This window comes from Poeciliopsis prolifica, unplaced genomic scaffold (assembly GCF_027474105.1).
Source record: "Poeciliopsis prolifica strain line A6 unplaced genomic scaffold, Auburn_PproV2 SCAFFOLD152, whole genome shotgun sequence".
In the NCBI taxonomy this organism is placed as follows: domain Eukaryota; kingdom Metazoa; phylum Chordata; class Actinopteri; order Cyprinodontiformes; family Poeciliidae; genus Poeciliopsis; species Poeciliopsis prolifica.
In genome coordinates this window covers 266,395-286,181 of record NW_026562527.1, presented here as the reverse complement: position 1 = coordinate 286,181, position 19,787 = coordinate 266,395, and the positions used below count along the sequence as shown (strand labels likewise).

The following is a 19,787-nucleotide window of genomic DNA, read 5'->3' as shown; positions in this document are numbered from 1 at the left end:
CTACCCCATCCGACTCTACCCCACCCGACTCTACCCCACCCGACCCTACCCCATCCGACCCTACCCCATCCGACCCTACCCCACCCGACCCTACCCCATCCGACTCTACCCCACCCGACTCTACCCCACCCGACCCTACCCCATCCGACCCTACCCCATCCGACCCTACCCCATCCGACCCTACCCCATCCGACTCTACCCCACCCGACTCTACCCCACCCGACCCTACCCCATCCGACCCTACCCCATCCGACCCTACCCCATCCGACTCTACCCCATCCGACCCTACCCCATCCAACTCTACCCCACCCGACCCTACCCCATCCGACTCTACCCCATCCGACCCTACCCCATCCAACTCTACCCCACCCGACCCTACGCCATCCGACTCTACCCCACCCGACCCTACCCCATCTGACCCTACCCCATCCGACCCTACGCCACCTGACCCTACCCCACATGACCCTACCCCATCCGACTCTACCCCACCCGACCCTACCCCACCCGACCCTACCCCATCCGACTCTACCCCACCCGACTACCCCGCCTGACTCTACCCCACCCGACCCTACCCCATCCGACTCTACCCCATCCGACCCTACCCCATCCGACCCTACCCCACCTGACCCTACCCCACATGACTCTACCCCACCCGACTCTACCCCACCCGATTCTGCAGTCCTTCACTGACAGAATAGACTTTAAAATACTTTCCAGTTTATTTACAGTTGAAATAAAGACTCATCCACATTTCTTTCCCACAGTTGGAAGTTAAATCTTCTCTTGTTCTGTAGGTTAGTTAGAATCACCAAAATTATTTTTGTTTTCTAAATGCCAGAAAACTTAACAAGAACATGTTTTAAATATTTTTGTAGCTTTCATCAAGTTCAGAAGTTTTCATACCTTCAGTCATTGTCAGGGATGATTGTCACGCCTTTTGGATTTCCAAGCTTCTCCCAGTAGTTTGCTGGAGTTCTGGTCCATTCCTCCAGACAGAACCGGTGGAACTGGATCGGGTTTGTAGGACTTTTCAGATTCACTCACAGCTTCTCTCCAGAACTGAGAGCAGAACTTTGCGACGCCACACCAGAACATTGGGTTTGCTCTTTGGAGCCAGTGAGGCTGGATGCTGAGGCTCCATGTCTCCATCCTCAGCCTGCGTTTCCCCAGTTTCACCACCAGGTGCCGCTGCAGATCCTTCAGCCTCAAACCAGGATGACGATCTCCAGCTAAAACAGCTGAGTCTTCCCTTTTTTAATTACTGAGAGAGCAATCTGCAGCATCCGAACGTCAATAACTCAGCAGGAAGTTAAAGCAAAAATATCTTCATCAACAAATCGGAAAAAAGGAAAACGCAAAATAGAAAATCGCATGAAAATAGTAAACAAAATATATTTCATCAATAAAATACACAAAATGAAAAATAGATGACCTTAAGGGAATAAGGAACTAAAAGCCCGTCTCATGGGTTTGAGGACACACAGATGTTTGTTGGATTGTGTGCAGATGTTGGTAGTTTATAGAGGATAAACTCCAGAGCCTCACCTCCCCTCAGGCAGAAATGTTTGATTTCATGGTGAAGAAATGTGGTTAAAAGTATGAATGATGTGTATGAACAAATAAAAAGCTGAATTTCCCTGCAGGTTCATTCAAGGTGTCAAATCCAGGCAGCACAGACTGAGTGAAAGGTTAAAGGTCACAATCTGGCAGCAACTGGTACAACAAACAACTGACAGTCGAAACGAAAAGACAGAAGAGACACAACAGATTCAACAAGGAACCCGGGTGGGATGAAATACCCAGAGGGTGATCAGGGAACGAGACACAGCAGGGAACAATCTGAGGGTCGAATCCGAAAGCTAAAATAAACGCAGAAAAACTCAAATCCTCACACAAGGTGGAGGTTTTGAAAGAGACAAAAACTAATAGAAACAAAGATTGTTTGATCTTGAAAAACTAAAGGATGTTCATAGAGTTGGACGACAGAATGAGACACTGGAAGAAACACTGAAGGCATCACTTCCACTCTGGTCTCATCAGATTCGTGCCTCAGATAGTTTGGAAAGACGCTGATCGGCAGCAGCATTCCCGGGAGAAGCTGAACTTGACGTTTGAAACTGGAAGCTTGACGTCAGACTTGACATGCGAGTCTCAAGCATCAGTTAAAGTTGTTGAATGTTTCTTTGTGTTGGTAGATTTGGAGATAACAGCTTTAAGTTTAAAAGATGACTGCGTCTCATTCAGGAGAAAATGTTGGAATGTTAGTTTGGTTGCTTGATAAGATCTGGTAGCAAAAACAAAGACCCGCTTACCAAGACTTGCTTTATTTGATATGATTGACTATGAGAGAAAACCAGAAGGGACAGTTTATCAGGTCTGACATGACTGTGAACATAAAGATGATGAATGGAGCGGATTAAAACTGATTCTTTAACCCAAACGCAGGATGACAGCAGGTCCGACGCGGCGATGCAGAGAGAATTCAGGCTGGAGGCGTGGAATCACATAAAAGCAGCAAGACTGACAGAGAATCAGTGGATCCACTCACCTGGACAGAACTCTGCTGAGGATCGTTCCTCGCGTCACAGGTAAGAGCGGAACATCAGAGCAGGTTACGGCATCGTTCTGGTTCCTCTGAAGCCTGATGATCATCTGCTTCTTTTAAACAGGTTTTCTGCAGAGAAACGGCCAGAGGCTGAAGCTGTGAGATGGATCGACACGGACAAGGTAAATCTGAAATATTCATCTCCAACTTTGAACCAAGAACCAAATTCTCAGAACCAGATTTGTGGCTTTACTATAACCAAAAACTAGCTTTTAATTGTCTTTTATATATGTTCTCATAGGACATGGACATGGTGGATGTGATGGGAAGGACCATGGACATGGTCATGGACATGGTCATGGTCATGGACATGGACATGGACATGGTCATGGTCATGGACATGGTCATGGACATGGACATGGTGGATGTGGTGGGAAGGACCATGGTCATGGACATGGTGGGTGTGGGAAGGACAAGCGGAGACGGAGGTGTCAGCGGGGTCACCAACACAAGAAATGCCACAAGAAAGGGCGGAGCTGCCACGGGGTGAGAGCCTGACCTCCACTTCTTGATCTTCTTCATGTTTTCTGCTGCATATTATTTCCACTGTCAGACTGAACATTAATCATGTTTCTGTTTCCTGTCAGTCGTCCAGCAGCTCCTGCAGCAGCAGCGACTCTGATTAGATGGAGACGTTTCAAACATCTTCAGCTCCACCAGCCTGCAGTGATCAGTTACACTCAGCAGTTAAAGGCTTTACTGAACTCAATGAATAAATAATAATAAATGTGAGGTTCTGGGAATGCAAACTGTTTTGATTTTACTGATGAGATGTTGCTGCTGCTGCTTTGTACTGACTTGATTTCAAATACAGTACATGAAATTGAAACAAACGATGACTTTCAGTGTCATGTTCTTTGACTCTATTCTCTGTTAAACGGCGGCTAGTTAAATGTTTTTCTGCTGTTCAGCATCTTGTGTCTTGTTTCCTCTGTTCTGCCGTTTGTTCGGGTCTGTTTGTGTTTTCAGTTCTTCCAGTTGCTGCTGGTTTCTGTGCCTCCTGCTCAGCTGTGCTGCCTTTGCTTCTTCCTCACCAACTGCACTATAGTTCATGACCCAAAGCAGCGATTCCTGAAATATTCCCTCCTTTCTCTGATTTCTCTGTTTGCCTGATCTGAAGGTTTGATGTTTTTTTTATTGTGTTTTGGTTTCTATGGAGGGTTGAACTGTGACCTTTGTTCACCAAACACCAACACACCCTACTGCTCACCTCTGTGATCACTTGACTAAAGCTTTTACCACCTTCATGTCTTTATTGGGAGCAGCTGTTGCACAGACGCATTGAAAAACGTTGCCCTCTGGTCCTAATCAAAGATCTTTTATCTGCATCAGAACCGGGTGGATCAACGTTTTGCTTGTTTTCGGTTGGAAATATAAAACTGTTGGACTAAACATTAACTGAGGGCGTTGACTGCTGAGTCTGCAGATTCACATGGATGGAATTTCATGTAAATTTTGAGATTTTATAGATTTATAAAGGATTTTTTTTCTTCTTTAATGCACAGTGGGTTAAAATTATACTTAAATGCATACTAAGTTTTAAATGCATACTAACACTCCCACTAAGGTTTTATTAAATGTTTACTCAATCACATGTTTCTCAGGTTTTTCACCTTTTCCAGGAAAACTGCTGTGAGGAATCTCACGGCTGATAAAACTCAACCCCAGGCCAAATGACTCCAGGTTTGACGGTTCAGTCACATGCAGAGGTTCATACAGGATTGGCTCAAAATCCAAGATTCATCAACTAATAATCAACACATTCTCAGATGCTAATGTCTGCCCAACATCTTTTAGCTGCTGCTGGTGGCAGCGGCTCAGTCATCGGTTCATATCTGCAGGCTGGGAAGGCCGATGACATGGACACAGAATAGAGGAGCGTCAGCGTCCACCTCAGAGACAGTTACAGTAAATCATTACACTGTGGTTAATGTGGGTCATGCAGGCAGTAAAGCTCGACACCGATAGTTTGATGAGGACTTCCTCAGGTTAAAGGTGCAGCAGAGCATAAAAGAGGCTGCAGGTTGAGCTGAATCAGATCCTCTGGAACCAGGAATGAACATCTGACTCTGCAGAGCTTTCAGAGGATTTCTGAGAATGAACCAAGGTACATCGCCCCTCTGATCAAAATCATTTCAGTTTACAGCTTTCATTGACTAACTCTGGGCTTCCTTTGTGTTTAGGGAACCAGTATCCAGGAGGTAACCCTGCATTTCCTCCACCAATGTCAAACTGCCCTGCTGCACCTGGACATCCAGGACACGCCGGACATCCACACGGAGCCGGACACGGACCCGGACATGGACACGGACCCGGACAGTGCCATGGACATGGACACAAAGACAAGAAGAAGCACAAGCACAAGGACAAGAACAAGGACAAGCTTAAGCACAAGCACAAACACGGCCAGTGCCACAAGAAAGGGAAGGACAGCCACGGGGTGAGTCCATCCTCCTGCTGCTCACCTGTAAGTTGAGAAATCATCTCAACTTACAGGTTTCCAGAAAGTTAAGACCAAAATGTCACGAAATGTTCAGTGAAATGTTTTAGATCTAGCTTTGAATAGAACAGACCTGAACTTTTAAAGATGAGTAACTTGGTTCCTGAACTTATTTGTGTTTTTTCAGGCGTCCAGCAGCTCCTGCAGCAGCAGCAGCAGCAGCAGCAGCAGCAGCGACTCCGACTGAATGAACAACCAGTTCTGACTCTCTGACTCTTCTCATTTAATCTCAGTTGTTTTTAATTCAACAGTAAATTAACAATTAAACCCAGTAAACACAAATAATCATTCAGAAAACGTCAAAACTTGTGTCAGTTTTTATCATGTGGAGAATATGATGTTAGTCCTGATGCTCGTTGCTTTCTGAGTGGAATAAAATGACTGCAGTGAATAATAAATGTGAAAACACAAACCACAGCCTGTCTGCATTTATCTGAAGTCCTGTTAGTCCAGAGTCACCCTGTTCCTGCTGCAGTAGCTTGTTTTGATAACCTTCACAATCTGTGAATCGACGACAGGAAGGAGATTTGTTCACGGGTTCAGCTTAAAGTCAGCAGCTCCTCATTCACTGCATCAGGAAAACTGCTTTAAACTTTCATTTAATTTTATTCACTCAATAACATGAATCAGAAAAAGTTACAAACATAATATTTACTTACTATTTACATAAAAATAAAATTAGCTTCTGATGTCAGAACATTGTTACAAACATATTTCAAATACACAAAAATACAAAACAAAACATCAACTCCATGTTCATCATCATAACTTTCATATTTCTTTTAAATGCATCCTGATCCATAAACCCACCGAAGCTCCTGCATGTTCAAAGACGTCAAATTTAAAAACCTGAAATATTTGGACTTTGTTGCTCTAAAAATCTTGTAAATACAGAATCACATTGTTTTTGGTGCAGCCTCCTTGTTCAGGGCAGTTTAGAGAACCGGACCCCGGACCCGGACCTGGAGCCCAGACCCCGGACCCCGGACCTGGAGCCCAGACCCCGGAACCCGGACCTGGAGCCCAGACCCCGGACCCGGACCGGGATCCAGGATCTAGACCTGGACCTGTTCCTTTATTCTGCAGTAATGCTGCAGAATAATGCAACCCTTAACTTGACGTCGGCCTGTTTCTATCAACACGTCTCACCATCCATCATGTTAGACAAACCGTTTCTTTTGGCTCGTTTCCATGTTGTTATCAGAAACACATCAATCCCAAACATTTTCTGGTGAAATGCCGTTGCAGTCATGCTTTAAGTGGCAAAGTTCAAGTCTTTGTGACTCAGGTTAACGGCTGATTCTGGGAACGTCAACGAAGGCTGAGCAGATTTCAGTGAGTAAAGGTTCAATAGTGGAATCACTTCATAAAGTGTTCAAATGACACAAGGTGTTCATATTTTTCTCCACAAATATCTTTTGCCCCAGTTGCATTTACTGGAGAAATTGGAACCAATTCCTTTTGGGAGTTTTACTCTGCTGTACTTTTTACTTTACTTGAGTCATGTTATTATAAAGTATAATTTCTCTTACTTAAAGAACATTTCTGGATTCTCTTCCACTTTATTCAGTGAGAAACTTCAGCTTAATTTTAAATCACCAAACACAGAAAAGCCCTGCAGGTTTTTGAGACGTCCTGTTTATAAAAAAGTTTCAGTTTTCTAATGATATTTACCCTGCTTAACATTTATACACATTACCTACTCTAAAGGTTTAGATGAACTAAGTTGCTTTTAAAAATGTTTGGTTGCCTCATTTTATTTATCAGTTTAGTCTTTAAAATAGTAACATTTCCAGAAAACTTTCCATTTTGTCCATTTAATTACATAATTTTGAATTATTAAATGATGAATGTGTTAATCAGTTACTCTGTACTTGAGTCGCTGTTTCACCAAATACTTTTTAAACTTTTTACTCAACATTTAATTTCCCTTGGGGGTCAAAAATGTAATAAAAAATGTAATAAAAATATGTAATAAAAATCTTGGATTTTTCCCTAAGTGACTCTAAGTATAATTTTCTCCAAATACAAAGATTGTATTTGTCAAATGCATCAATATCACTGATCTTTAGGTTACTTGATGTCACCATATACAGGAGGGTCTGGGTGGTCTGCATGCTTTTTCGTCTGTCTGCTAAATTAGATGAACAAAAACATTGTGTTGCATGATGTGTGTCCACTTCAGTGGTCTCCTGTTGTATTTCTAACATAAAAATCCACAAGAAACACAAGAAAATGACTTTTAGATACATGCCCGCTGCAGTGACCACTGTGCATGGAAATGGCTCCAGTTTTAATACAGTAAATATTTTATGTACCACGAATAGTGAAGTTTGAACCTCACTGGTTCTCTTTCATCACCACTTTCTGAAGCCAGCTGCATTCTTTCCGCTGACCAGCAGGTGGCAGTGTCGCAGTAGTGATCGCCCGCCAATCAGCGGCAGTTTTTCGCTCTAACAGGAAGTAAACAGAGGAACCGGAAGCTCTGCGCAGGGGCAGCTTCTGGCTACCCAGAGCTGATCATCATCTAAATTATAATATCAGTAATTATGACACTAACGGTTCTGACTTCTGCCTTCAGGTATGTTGTCACCGGAAGCTGGTGTAGCTTTGCAGGAAGTGGAGTTGCTGTCGCCGTTAGTCGAGACATTTTTGCTTGTAACAACAGAGAAACTTGTTTTAAAAGTTGAACATGTCTGTTAGCCTCACCGCGGAGCCAAACAACCAGTGAAAATGTTATTGAATCAAGCAGTTTCCCCCAAAGTGCCTGATTTAACCGCCTCAAATCTTCTCTCTTCTAATAGCTTCATTTTTAACACCAAAGCTAACATACTGTCCACTGATTTCACCACGAGTCTCAATGCAGGAAGATAATTAGAGGTCATAATGTTCTGCATGTATTACCTGATCACTGAGTGTAACAGGTAATAAAGTTAACCAGTTTATTTCAGGACCAGGTTCAAGGACAGACAGGCTTGTAGTCGCCCCCTGGCGGCGTAATAAAATAAAACATTAAATATGATTCATGCTCAGCTTGGTTTTCATTAATTATCTTTCAGGCTGAAGCCTCTTTGCAGATTGCAGCGAATCCAGGCTCACCTGGTGAGTATCAGCTGACGATGTACCGATTGACCTTTACTGACCGGCACCGATTACCAGGTTTCTGCAAGGCCTTGATTTTCAAAGTTCTCTTTTGTTCAAACCTTAATTCACCTTCTAAATTGAACAATAATCACCTTGCTGGGTGGAGGATGACATCTGCAGATTAAACACATTCTGGACACAAACTGTTTAGACTTTTATACACAAGTCAGATAAACTATTGACCTCCAGAGTACCTGGAGAGAACAGACACATCCACAACTCCAGGCTGGGATTCAAACCCACAACCTTTATTTATTTATAATAACTGGTCAACATTAAATTGCATAAGACAATAAATAATTACAGAAAAAAGAAAACAACTTAATTTAAAAATTGATTAAAAATAAATAAAATGAGAAATAAAAAGGTGGAATACAAATAATGTATAGTAAATATATGTGCTAGTCATGAATATAAATGCTAAAAATGATTTAAGGAAGCCCAGTCAGTTGTGTTTGCAGCGACCCTCATACTGAGCAAGCATGTGGCGACAGTAGAGAAGAACAAGTTTCCTTTAACAGAAGTAAAAACCAACTTCAGGATCAGAACCGAGAATTTCAGCATCTGGAAGGTTTCAGTTTCCATCCGGATGGTGAAGCTCAGTTACATAGATATTAATAAATCTGCTCTTCCTCTATCACTGGATTTATTTGACAGATTCACCTATAGAGAAAAACACCTGAGTCACTTAAACATGAAAATAATCAGATTGAACACAAAGTTATGCAGCTATTGGACCTCAGTAATTTATGATAATTACTGAATTATTTTCATCAGTATCTGTTTAGCATGAAATGTTTCTGTTTCCCTCCAGATGTCGGCTCACGTGGAACCGGAGGTTCTGCTGGAGAAAGCGGGCCGGGCCGCAGTGATCACCATGAACCGACCCAAAGTCCTGAACGCGCTCAACCTGAGCATGATCCGGCAGATTCACCCGCAGCTGCAGGTGGGCGGAGCCAGAAGTTTACATACACCATTCATCCTGTTTTTGATAAATTCCTGAAAACTTGGCAAAACTTTTGTTCTCTGTAGAGAAAAGCGAGAAAATCACAATTCCTAATCCTGGAAATGGTCAAATATTGATTTCAAAATGCGTTAAAGTTGTTCGTCTTTTCCGCTCCTGCTTTCAGCGAGCTGCTTATCGCATCCTGCATCCACTCGCCCACCGCGTGAACTTTGATGAATCCTTTCATACTTTTCATTCAAGAAGCAGAAAGCATCAGCTGACATGTTTAAAAACTGATGCAACCTGCTGGAAGTGATTAAATACATTTTATTTGTTTACACTGTATTTTTCTCTTGTCACTCAGAACAGAATCATTAAAATGTTTGAGTAGAAAAATTGTGTCTGAATCAAATGGTGACCCTAAAGGTCAGAATCAAATGGAAACTGAACGATTCTCTAAGATCTTCAGGGTTTTAAAGATCGGACAGAAAACGTCCATCAGTGACGGTCAGGAGAAAACTGATGTTTTTATAAAACTTTATGTTTTTATAAAACTTAATGTTTTTATAAAAACTTATGTTTTTATAAAACCTGATGTTTTTATAAAAACTTATGTTTTTATAAAACTTAATGTTTTTATAAAAACTGTTTTTATAAAACTTAATGTTTTTATAAAACCTGATGTTTTTATAAAAACTTATGTTTTTATAAAACCTGATATTTTTATAAAACTTAATGTTTTTATAAAAACTTATGTTTTTATAAAACCTGATGTTTTTATAAAAACTTATGTTTTTATAAAACCTGATATTTTTATAAAACTTAATGTTTTTATAAAAACTTATGTTTTTATAAAACCTGATGTTTTTATAAAAACTTATGTTTTTATAAAACCTGATATTTTCATAAAACTTAATGTTTTTATAAAAACTTAATGTTTTTATAAAACCTGATGTTTTTATAAAACCTGATGTTTTTATAAAAACTTATGTTTTTATAAAACCTGATATTTTTATAAAACTTAATGTTTTTATAAAAACTTATGTTTTTATAAAACCTGATATTTTTATAAAACTTAATGTTTTTATAAAAACTTATGTTTTTATAAAACCTGATGTTTTTATAAAAACTTATGTTTTTATAAAACCTGATGTTTTTATAAAAACTTATGTTTTTATAAAACCTGATATTTTTATAAAACTTAATGTTTTTATAAAAACTTATGTTTTTATAAAAACTTAATGTTTTTATATAAACCTGATGTTTTTATAAAACCTGATGTTTTTATAAAAACTTATGTTTTTATAAAACCTGATATTTTTATAAAACTTAATGTTTTTATAAAAACTTATGTTTTTTATAAACCTGATGTTTTTATAAAACCTGATGTTTTTATAAAACTTAATGTTTTTATAAAACCTGACGTTTTTATAAAACTTAATGTTTTTATAAAACCTGATATTTTTATAAAACTTAATGTTTTTATAAAAACTTATGTTTTTATAAAAACTTATGTTTTTATAAAACCTGATGTTTTTATAAAAACTTATGTTTTTATAAAACCTGATATTTTTATAAAACTTAATGTTTTTATAAAAACTTATGTTTTTATAAAAACTTAATGTTTTTATAAAACCTGATGTTTTTATAAAACCTGATGTTTTTATAAAAACTTATGTTTTTATAAAACCTGATATTTTTATAAAACTTAATGTTTTTATAAAAACTTATGTTTTTATAAAACCTGATGTTTTATAAAACCTGATGTTTTTATAAAACTTAATGTTTTTATAAAACCTGACGTTTTTATAAAACTTAATGTTTTTATAAAACCTGACGTTTGTAACGTTTAAAGCGTTCGTGTCCTGCAGCTCCACATCATGAGCAGCTTTCTGATTGGCTGATTCAGCTCCTGTTGCTGTCACACTAATTTACTCCAATTACTTTTATTTTCTTGTTTTGATTTGAACTGATAACAGATTCAGTTTTTTGTAATCAACTGATGGATGTTAATGATTTATTGAGTTTCTTTTTGTTTCCAGAAATGGGAAAGTGACCCAGAGACGGACATGGTGATCATCAAGGCAGCAGGAGGGAAAGCCTTCTGCGCTGGAGGAGACATCAGAGGTGAAAGGTCAACCTCAGGGTCTCTTCCTGCTCCCTCCTCAGGATTTTCCTTCACTGCTGTTTGTTTTCGTTCCCAGCCGTCACAGAAGCAGGGAAGGTCGGCGATTCCCTCGCGCAGGACTTTTTCCGGGAGGAATACCTGCTGAACAACGCCATAGGTTCTATTAATGTTTGCATCTTTTGTCCCGTCAAAACCACAAGATTCAGCGTTTTATTTGGATTAAATGTGATTTGCTGCCTCTGAGAGGTTTTCTGTGTTTTCAGGATCCTACAGGAAGCCGTATGTCGCCATTATTGATGGAATAACAATGGGAGGGGTGAGATTAACGTTCTATAATTCAGCTTCATTTAATTCATCCTCATTAAAATGATGGAGTATTAGGGCTAAGAAAAACTGTTTAATTATCAAAAATCATAATAAGAAAGTCAAATTAATACCAGAATAAAATACTAAACAAATGAAGTGGGGATTTTATTGAGACTCCTTCACTAACATAATTTTAAAAAATTTAAATGAGTTGAGAAAGAAATTCTTCATTTTTTGAACTCATAAACATCAAATCATTATCAGTAGCAGAGCTTTGAAATGATTGTGAAAGTAGAATATTTAAGATAAAGACTCGCTGAATTTATAGATTTATTTCTCATTAAAACATTTTTTTTCTTAATTTTATCATTTTTTTATGGTAATATTCCGAGTGTTATTAATAAAAGACCTTTCAGTGTTTCCATGATACTCCATTATTATAGATTATTTTCACCTCAGGCTTAAAATGTTTTATTTTTCTTAATGAGTGCGATGATAAAACGGGCCAGCAGGTGTCAGTGGAGAGCTGTGTTACCTGGAAGCTGGCCTCTGATTGGAGGAACCCTGAGGTGATTGAACTGCTGCTGGAGCGGAACCGTTGACCCAGACGGGTTCCTGACTGTTAGAACTCGGACTTTGACTGGTCCGAAGCGGCAGCAGACATTTATATCGGCTGACTAGTTCAGAACTAGTTCAGAGGTTCTGAGCCTGAGGCCGGCCCGTTGGACACGTCAGCACAGAACCAGCCATGATTATGACGCAACGCTCCGCAGGGCGAAACGGACCGGCTCCAAATATGGAAAGACTTCCTGCTCACAGATCTGGTCCTGGATCAGAACCGGATCTGGTCCTGGATCTGATCCTGGATCAGAACCGGATCTGGTCCTGGATCAGAACCGGATCTGGTCCTGGATCTGATCCTGGATCAGAACCGGATCTGGTCCTGGATCAGAACCGGATCTGGTCCTGGATCTGATCCTGGATCAGAACCGGATCTGGTCCTGGATCTGATCCTGGATCTGGTCCTGGATCAGATCCCGGATCAGAACCGGATCAGTTCCGAGTCTTCGGACTCCGGGTGTCAGTCGGACCTGTCCCCTCTGACGTATCGGGTGGGCTGTGAACTTTGACCTCTGGGGGACGAGAGGTCGCCGCCAGCTGCGGTCTGAGTCCTGCTGAGAGGAAACGGCCTTCAGGCAGAATCCCAGCTCCCTGGTTCTGGTTCTGTTCCAGGTCTCCAGCCTGCAGGTTGTAAATCAGAACCGGAGGATTGTCTGTTTACATCAGGCGGTCCAAACGCGCCTTATTTGGTACCAGAATGTTCTGCTGCTGCTGCTTGGCTCAGCGCCGGAGTTTAACTCTCAACTCCCCCAGAAAACCTGGAACTGTTTTTATTTGCTCCAAATATTTCATCAAAACTTTGAAATTCCCAAAACCAAACGAATCAGATCAGAGACTGCAGATCTGGGATCAATACTCTGATTGATCTCTTTTGGATCAACATGAATTTATTTTGCTGGGATTGAGGTTGGTTACCATGGCAACCCGGGTGTTTAACTGTCCTTGATTTATAATTTGCATCTTTTGACAGAAATTTTCCCCAATTCCTTGAACAACGTCTCATTATTGAGAGGCAGGCTGTGGGTTTCAGCTCCGGTTCGGGTTCTGTTTTTATGGTCTAGTTAAAGTTCGTCCTGTTTTTATCGGAGTCTGGTCGGCTTTTCATTTTGATTCGTTCTGTTTTCCTCCTGCAGGGCGTCGGCCTGTCGGTCCACGGACGCTTTCGGGTCGCCACTGAGAAGACGCTGTTCGCCATGCCGGAGACCGCCATCGGTAAGAACCGGGTCGCTGCGAACCGGGTCGCTGCGAACCGGGTCGCTGCGAACCGGGTGAATCAGAACCAGGTGAACCAGAACCAGGTGAATCAGAACCAGGTGAACCAGAACCAGGTGAACCAGAACCAGGTGAATCAGAACCAGGTGAACCAGAACCAGGTGAACCAGAACCAGGTGAACCAGAACCAGGTGAATCAGAACCAGGTGAATCAGAACCAGGTGAATCAGAACCAGGTGAACCAGAACCAGGTGAACCAGAACCAGGTGAATCAGAACCAGGTGAACCAGAACCAGGTGAATCAGAACCAGGTGAACCAGAACCAGGTGAACCAGAACCAGGTGAATCAGAACCAGGTGAACCAGAACCAGGTGAACCAGAACCAGGTGAACCAGAACCAGGTGAATCAGAACCAGGTGAACCAGAACCAGGTGAATCAGAACCAGGTGAACCAGAACCAGGTGAATCAGAACCAGGTGAACCAGAACCAGGTGAACCAGAACCAGGTGAACCAGAACCAGGTGAATCAGAATCAGGTGAACCAGAACCAGGTGAATCAGAACCAGGTGAACCAGAACCAGGTGAATCAGAACCAGGTGAATCAGAACCAGGTGAACCAGAACCAGGTGAACCAGAACCAGGTGAATCAGAACCAGGTGAACCAGAACCAGGTGAATCAGAACCAGGTGAACCAGAACCAGGTGAACCAGAACCAGGTGAACCTCAAACTGCCACTAACAAGTTCTGGGTTGAACAGATTCACAGATGAAGATGTTTGATGTGGTTCCTGTGGATCAGGCTGTTGGCATGGAGTCGGTGTAATCTGTCGGTTTTTCCCTGATGACCCTGAATGTCTCGCCGCAGCGTCTGCAGAATAACAGACCAAACCTTTCAGGACTTCTTCTCTGTTTCCGCTTTACTCCACTACGTTGCAAACAGTTGGCCTCTTGTGTAAACATCAACTCTTCCTGTATCCGGATTATCAGATTTATTCTGACCCCCTTCAGCATCCTGAACAAAAGCTATAATCTGACACATTTCTAATATTCCAGCAGTAAATGGGGCCAGCTCATCTAATCCCTGCTGCTTCCTTCATGCCCAACGCTTTCTTCTCACGCCGAACCGAAGGCTACCGAGAGACCAGGAGAAACTCCATCCTGTAAAGACCACAAACCTGAACATCATCCACCAAAACATAACAGGAAGTAGAAACGACCACAAACTGCAAGCTCAGCAGTTATTAGTTCTTTAAAACAACAACCGAAATAAATTAAATATATAATATTATGAGAGACCTCATTCATAAACAACCCCGACTAAAACCAACCAACACATCCAGCTAATTCAGGAAAACAACCAATCAACATAAAAACATCCAACCAGCCAACAGGAAGTGGTCTGAGGCCCAACCAACAGGAAGTGATCTGAGGCCCAACCAACAGGAAGTGGTGTGAGGCCCAGCCAACAGGAAGTGATCTGAGGCCCAACGAACAGGAAGTGATCTGAGGCCCAGCCAACAGGAAGTGGTCTGAGGCCCAACCAACAGGAAGTGGTCTGAGGCCCAGCCAACAGGAAGTGATCTGAGGCCCAACGAACAGGAAGTGATCTGAGGCCCAGCCAACAGGAAGTGGTCTGAGGCCCAACCAACAGGAAGTGGTCGGTGGCCCAACCAACAGGAAGTGGTCGGTGGCCCAACCAACAGGAAGTGGTCTGAGGCCCAACCAACAGGAAGTGGTCTGAGGCCCAACCAACAGGAAGTGATCTGAGGCCCAACCAACAGGAAGTGATCTAAGGCCCAGCTACAGGAAGTGGTCTGAGGCCCAACCAACAGGAAGTGATCTGAGGCCCAGCTACAGGAAGTGGTCGGTGGCCCAACCAACAGGAAGTGGTCGGTGGCCCAGCTACAGGAAGTGGTCTGAGGCCCAGCTACAGGAAGTGGTCTGAGGCCCAACCAACAGGAAGTGGTCTGAGGCCCAACCAACAGGAAGTGGTCGGTGGTCCAACCAACAGGAAGTGATCTGAGGCCCAACCAACAGGAAGTGATCTGAGGCCCAACCAACAGGAAGTGATCTGAGGCCCAGCTACAGGAAGTGGTCTGAGGCCCAGCTACAGGAAGTGGTCGGTGGCCCAACCAACAGGAAGTGATCTGAGGCCCAACCAACAGGAAGTGATCTGAGGCCCAACCAACAGGAAGTGATCTGAGGCCCAACCAACAGGAAGTGGTCTGAGGCCCAACCAACAGGAAGTGATCTGAGGCCCAACCAACAGGAAGTGGTCTGAGGCCCAGCCAACAGGAAGTGGTCTGAGGCCCAACCAACAGGAAGTGATCTGAGGCCCAACCAACAGGAAGTGGTCGGTGGCCCAACCAACAGGAAGTGATCTGAGGCCCAACCAACAGGAAGTGATCTGAGGCCCAACCAACAGGAAGTGGTCGGTGGCCCAACCAACAGGAAGTGGTCGGTGGCCCAACCAACAGGAAGTGATCTGAGGCCCAACCAACAGGAAGTGGTCTGAGGCCCAACCAACAGGAAGTGATCTGAGGCCCAACCAACAGGAAGTGATCTGAGGCCCAACCAACAGGAAGTGGTCGGTGGCCAGCTACAGGAAGTGGTCTGAGGCCCAGCTACAGGAAGTGGTCGGTGGCCCAACCAACAGGAAGTGATCTGAGGCCCAGCCAACAGGAAGTGGTCGGTGGCCCAACCAACAGGAAGTGGTCTGAGGCCCAGCTACAGGAAGTGATCTGAGGCCCAACCAACAGGAAGTGGTCTGAGGCCCAGCCAACAGGAAGTGGTCGGTGGCCCAACCAACAGGAAGTGGTCGGTGGCCCAACCAACAGGAAGTGGTCTGAGGCCCAGCCAACAGGAAGTGGTCGAGGAGACTCTGATTGGCTGCTGGAGCCGCTGGACTAGAGGACTTCCTGAGCCGATCTGAGTCCGGCTAACAGACGAGTCTCAGATGATGAGAAGTGTTTGACGTTGTGGAAGGGCCCGGCCCAGATCCATGAATAGACAGTAACAGGAATCCACACCAACACACAGCTGGAGGTCAAAGGAACAGCAGAAACAGATAAATAACCCTGATGTGTTATTTAACCCTAACCCTCATGATGAGTCTGATAAACTTATGAAATGACCTCAGAGTCACTCCAGCTGTGGTTGTTTTATTTTGACAGGGCTTTTCCCTGATGTGGGAGGCGGCTACTTCCTGCCGAGGCTGCGGGGGAAGCTGGGGCTGTTCCTCGCCTTGACGGGCTTCCGCCTCAAAGGACGGGACGTCCAGCGCGCCGGCATCGCCACTCACTTCGTAGAGTCTAAGAAGGTGAAGCGGCTCCGGCTAACGAGGGCGAACGGGTCTGAGTCGGACCGGCGCTGCTGCGGTTTGGGCCAGATGTTGAGTCAGTGGGGTGAATCAGGATTTTCATTGTAGTCGTGCCAACTGGTCCTGACAGGCCCGGCGGCCAGGTGTGGGTCAGAGCAGCGGGGGCAGAGGACAGACCGTCCGCGGATGGTTCTGCTGGAGCTCTGGATCAGAACCAAGCCTGTTAAATGAATCACAGGACGAAGTGTTGATCTGACTGTCCACTCTGTCACTTCATATTTACATCCATAACATTTACGCTAAAGCTCTACAGCGGTCTCTGTCCCGACCCGTTCCCGACCCGTTCCCGACCCGTTCCCAGGTTGTCTGCTCTCAGATTCTCCACAACAGTTTAAAGTCACGGTAACTTTGGTCCAAACGTCTCAGTTTGACAAAAAGTTTTTTAAAATCTCATTTTCTTTCATCCTGAGCTAAAACAGACACTTTAATGTCGGGGATGTCAGCTTATTTCTGCTTTCATCTGTATTGTCTTCTATGAAACTCCCGATCAGATTGGGTTCCAATAAAAATAAATCAATCAATCAATCAAATTTGATCAGTGTGGCACATTTCAGCAACAAGGGAAAAAAGTGAAGTTTGTGTTTCAGATCCCAGAGCTGGAGCAGCGGCTGGTTGGCCTGAAGTCTCCATCGGACTCAGACGTCTCCCGACTGCTGGAGTCCTTCCAGGCGCAGGTCAGAGGGTCAAACACTCAGCAATTAATGCATTTACTTCATGGATTTTAAATATTTTTAGGCAGTTTTGTATCTAAACTTGTTTTTGTCCAGAGTGATCTGGACTCTGATAAACCGTTCGTCTTGGACAAACATACGTCTGAAATTGACAGGTGAGTTTTTCACAGTGTCAGCTGATATTGAAGCAGCAGCTGAACTGGTGGAAACCCTCACTGGTTGGTGTGAACTGGTTCTCCTCCCAGGCTGTTCGGCGCCAGCAGCATGGAGGGAATCCTGCAGAACCTGAAGGCCGACGGATCCGACTTCGCTAACAAACAAGTCGAGGTTCGTCTTTAAGAAAGTAGCAGAAATATTCCTCCATGCTGGCAGAAACCTGCTGCCAGAGGCGCTGACACCCCGGAGGTCGGGCTGGAGGTCGGCCTGGAGGTCGGGCTGGAGGTCGGCGCCCTGCAGCAGCATTGGTGCTGGGCTGAAGTGGGATGATATTTGGCTCTAATGTTCTGTAATTTTAACCCAAGGTTAGATGTTTAATGACGACTCAGCCAATCACAGAAGGATTTCACTAAGGAGCTCTAAACTTTATTCACTCATTTATTCATTCATTCATTGGAATAAATATCTCACTGTTGATTCTCCGTCAGTAAACTCCCAGTCTTCCCAGTTAGACCATTCCTTACAGACATGCTCAGCATGTCTCCTCAGAACCGAGCCGGGACAATAACTGTTGACTCTGGTTCTGCTCATGGTTTGTCCAGATTCTGTCCAGAATGTCTCCCACTTCGCTGAAGGTCACCTTCAGGCAGCTGCAGGTCGGCGCCGCCATGAGCCTGCAGGACGTGTTGGTGATGGAGTACCGCTGAGCCAAGCCTGCATGGTGAGAACCCGACGGGTCAAGAGTTCTGCAACGTTCTAAACTCAGTCTGGAAATGAGACGACTGGATTGTTGTCGTCGTTAGTAAACTGTCGTCTGATTGGTTTGTTTCTGCCGTTCCAGAGAGGCCATGACTTCTACGAAGGCGTTCGGGCAGGTGAGTTCTGCTGAGTTCTGCAGAGTTTCTGTAGAATCTGTAGGATGTTGAAGAGGGGAGAACCCAGGATGGATCCTTGGAGAGATCCTTGGGAACTCCACAGATCAGTTGTAGTTTGAGCAGAAGTCTTGTGGTGTTTCTGGAGCAGATGCCATTTTAAATTAATTTGGTGTTTTAGCTTCTGCTAAATACTGTGTTCAGTAACGCTTAGCTTTAGCAGTGCTACTGTTTATGATTTAGGGTTAGTTAGCGGCACTAACCACTGGTTCTGGTCCAAAGAAATCCACTCCAGTTCAGTCCAGTTTATTTTTACTGTAAATTATCACATAATTCAGTTTAAACCCAGTTATAGATTTTCACCAGTTGAATCCGGTTTATTCCAGTTCTTCTCTTCTTTCCATCAGATTCAGATTGTAGAGTAAAACCAGATCAGGTCTCGTTAAACGACCCCCTGCTGGTCACGGACCCGGTTAATGTCAGAATCTCTCTGCCTCTCCAGTTCTGATCGACAAAGACCAGAACCCGCGCTGGAGCCCGCCGTCGCTGCACCAGGTCTCCGACTGCTTTGTGGACGAATGCTTCGCCTCGCTGGGGGAGAAGGACCTGAGGTTCTGACCAGCCCACCGCCGGGCCTCTTCTCAACCATCAGAACCATCAGAACCAGACTCCTGGATCGGAGCAGCTCTCTGGAGCCGGCAGAGGAAGTGACCTCACCGCTGAGTGCTTTATGGCTTTTCCCCGGGGTGTCGGCTGATGCCCACTCGGATCGCTCTCCAACACAAACACTATTGATTCAGTTCTTTTGTAATTATTAATAATGCAGCAACAGGATTTATTAGTGACTGCAGAGAAATCAAATACAGTTCATCAAACTGAAATCTGTTTTCTGCTTTATTTCTAATCTGCTAATTGTTCTGTGGTGAAGCCACTTCCCCAAACATGGCGTCTGCAGCTCTGCATTATTCATAAGTCAGAAGCACAAAGCATAAAAAAGTTTATTACTTATCAACATTTTTTCAAGGTAAAAACAGGAAGTGATGCGTTTGCATGTCTTATTTTAAAGTTTAATTACCAGAGCAGATCATCTGCTGCTCGGATCCTGGAATATAAACAAATAAAATCACAAACAGTTTTTATTTATCAAAAACAGAAAAATGCACCAGTCATAGCATTCTGTTAGCATTAGCTTCAGCGGCTGACGTCTTGGTAACCCTGATGTCCAGATGGTTCTCCTCTAAATATTTA

General features: G+C 43.5%; 2 protein-coding genes across 2 annotated transcripts; both read left to right on the top strand.

Moving 5' to 3' along the window:
• The first annotated feature begins 4,586 nt into the window (after positions 1 to 4,586).
• On the top strand, positions 4,587 to 5,310 carry LOC129355984 (urease accessory protein UreE-like). The gene is made up of 3 exons (XM_055025610.1): positions 4,587 to 4,712; positions 4,789 to 5,045; positions 5,233 to 5,310. Exons 1-3 carry the CDS (start codon positions 4,703 to 4,705, stop codon positions 5,290 to 5,292), a joined length of 327 nt encoding a protein of 108 aa, XP_054881585.1. The 5' UTR covers positions 4,587 to 4,702; the 3' UTR covers positions 5,293 to 5,310.
• Positions 5,311 to 7,581: 2,271 nt separating this feature from the next.
• On the top strand, positions 7,582 to 19,392 carry LOC129356001 (3-hydroxyisobutyryl-CoA hydrolase, mitochondrial-like). Its single transcript, XM_055025630.1, is given in 15 exon segments — positions 7,582 to 7,686; positions 8,165 to 8,207; positions 9,064 to 9,195; positions 11,238 to 11,322; positions 11,400 to 11,480; positions 11,587 to 11,639; positions 13,384 to 13,462; positions 16,635 to 16,780; positions 17,428 to 17,514; positions 17,608 to 17,666; positions 17,757 to 17,838; positions 18,270 to 18,369; positions 18,372 to 18,388; positions 18,509 to 18,542; positions 19,042 to 19,392. Coding segments are annotated over 15 exon segments (1,146 nt in total). The 5' UTR covers positions 7,582 to 7,654; the 3' UTR covers positions 19,158 to 19,392.
• The last annotated feature ends 395 nt before the right edge of the window (positions 19,393 to 19,787 follow it).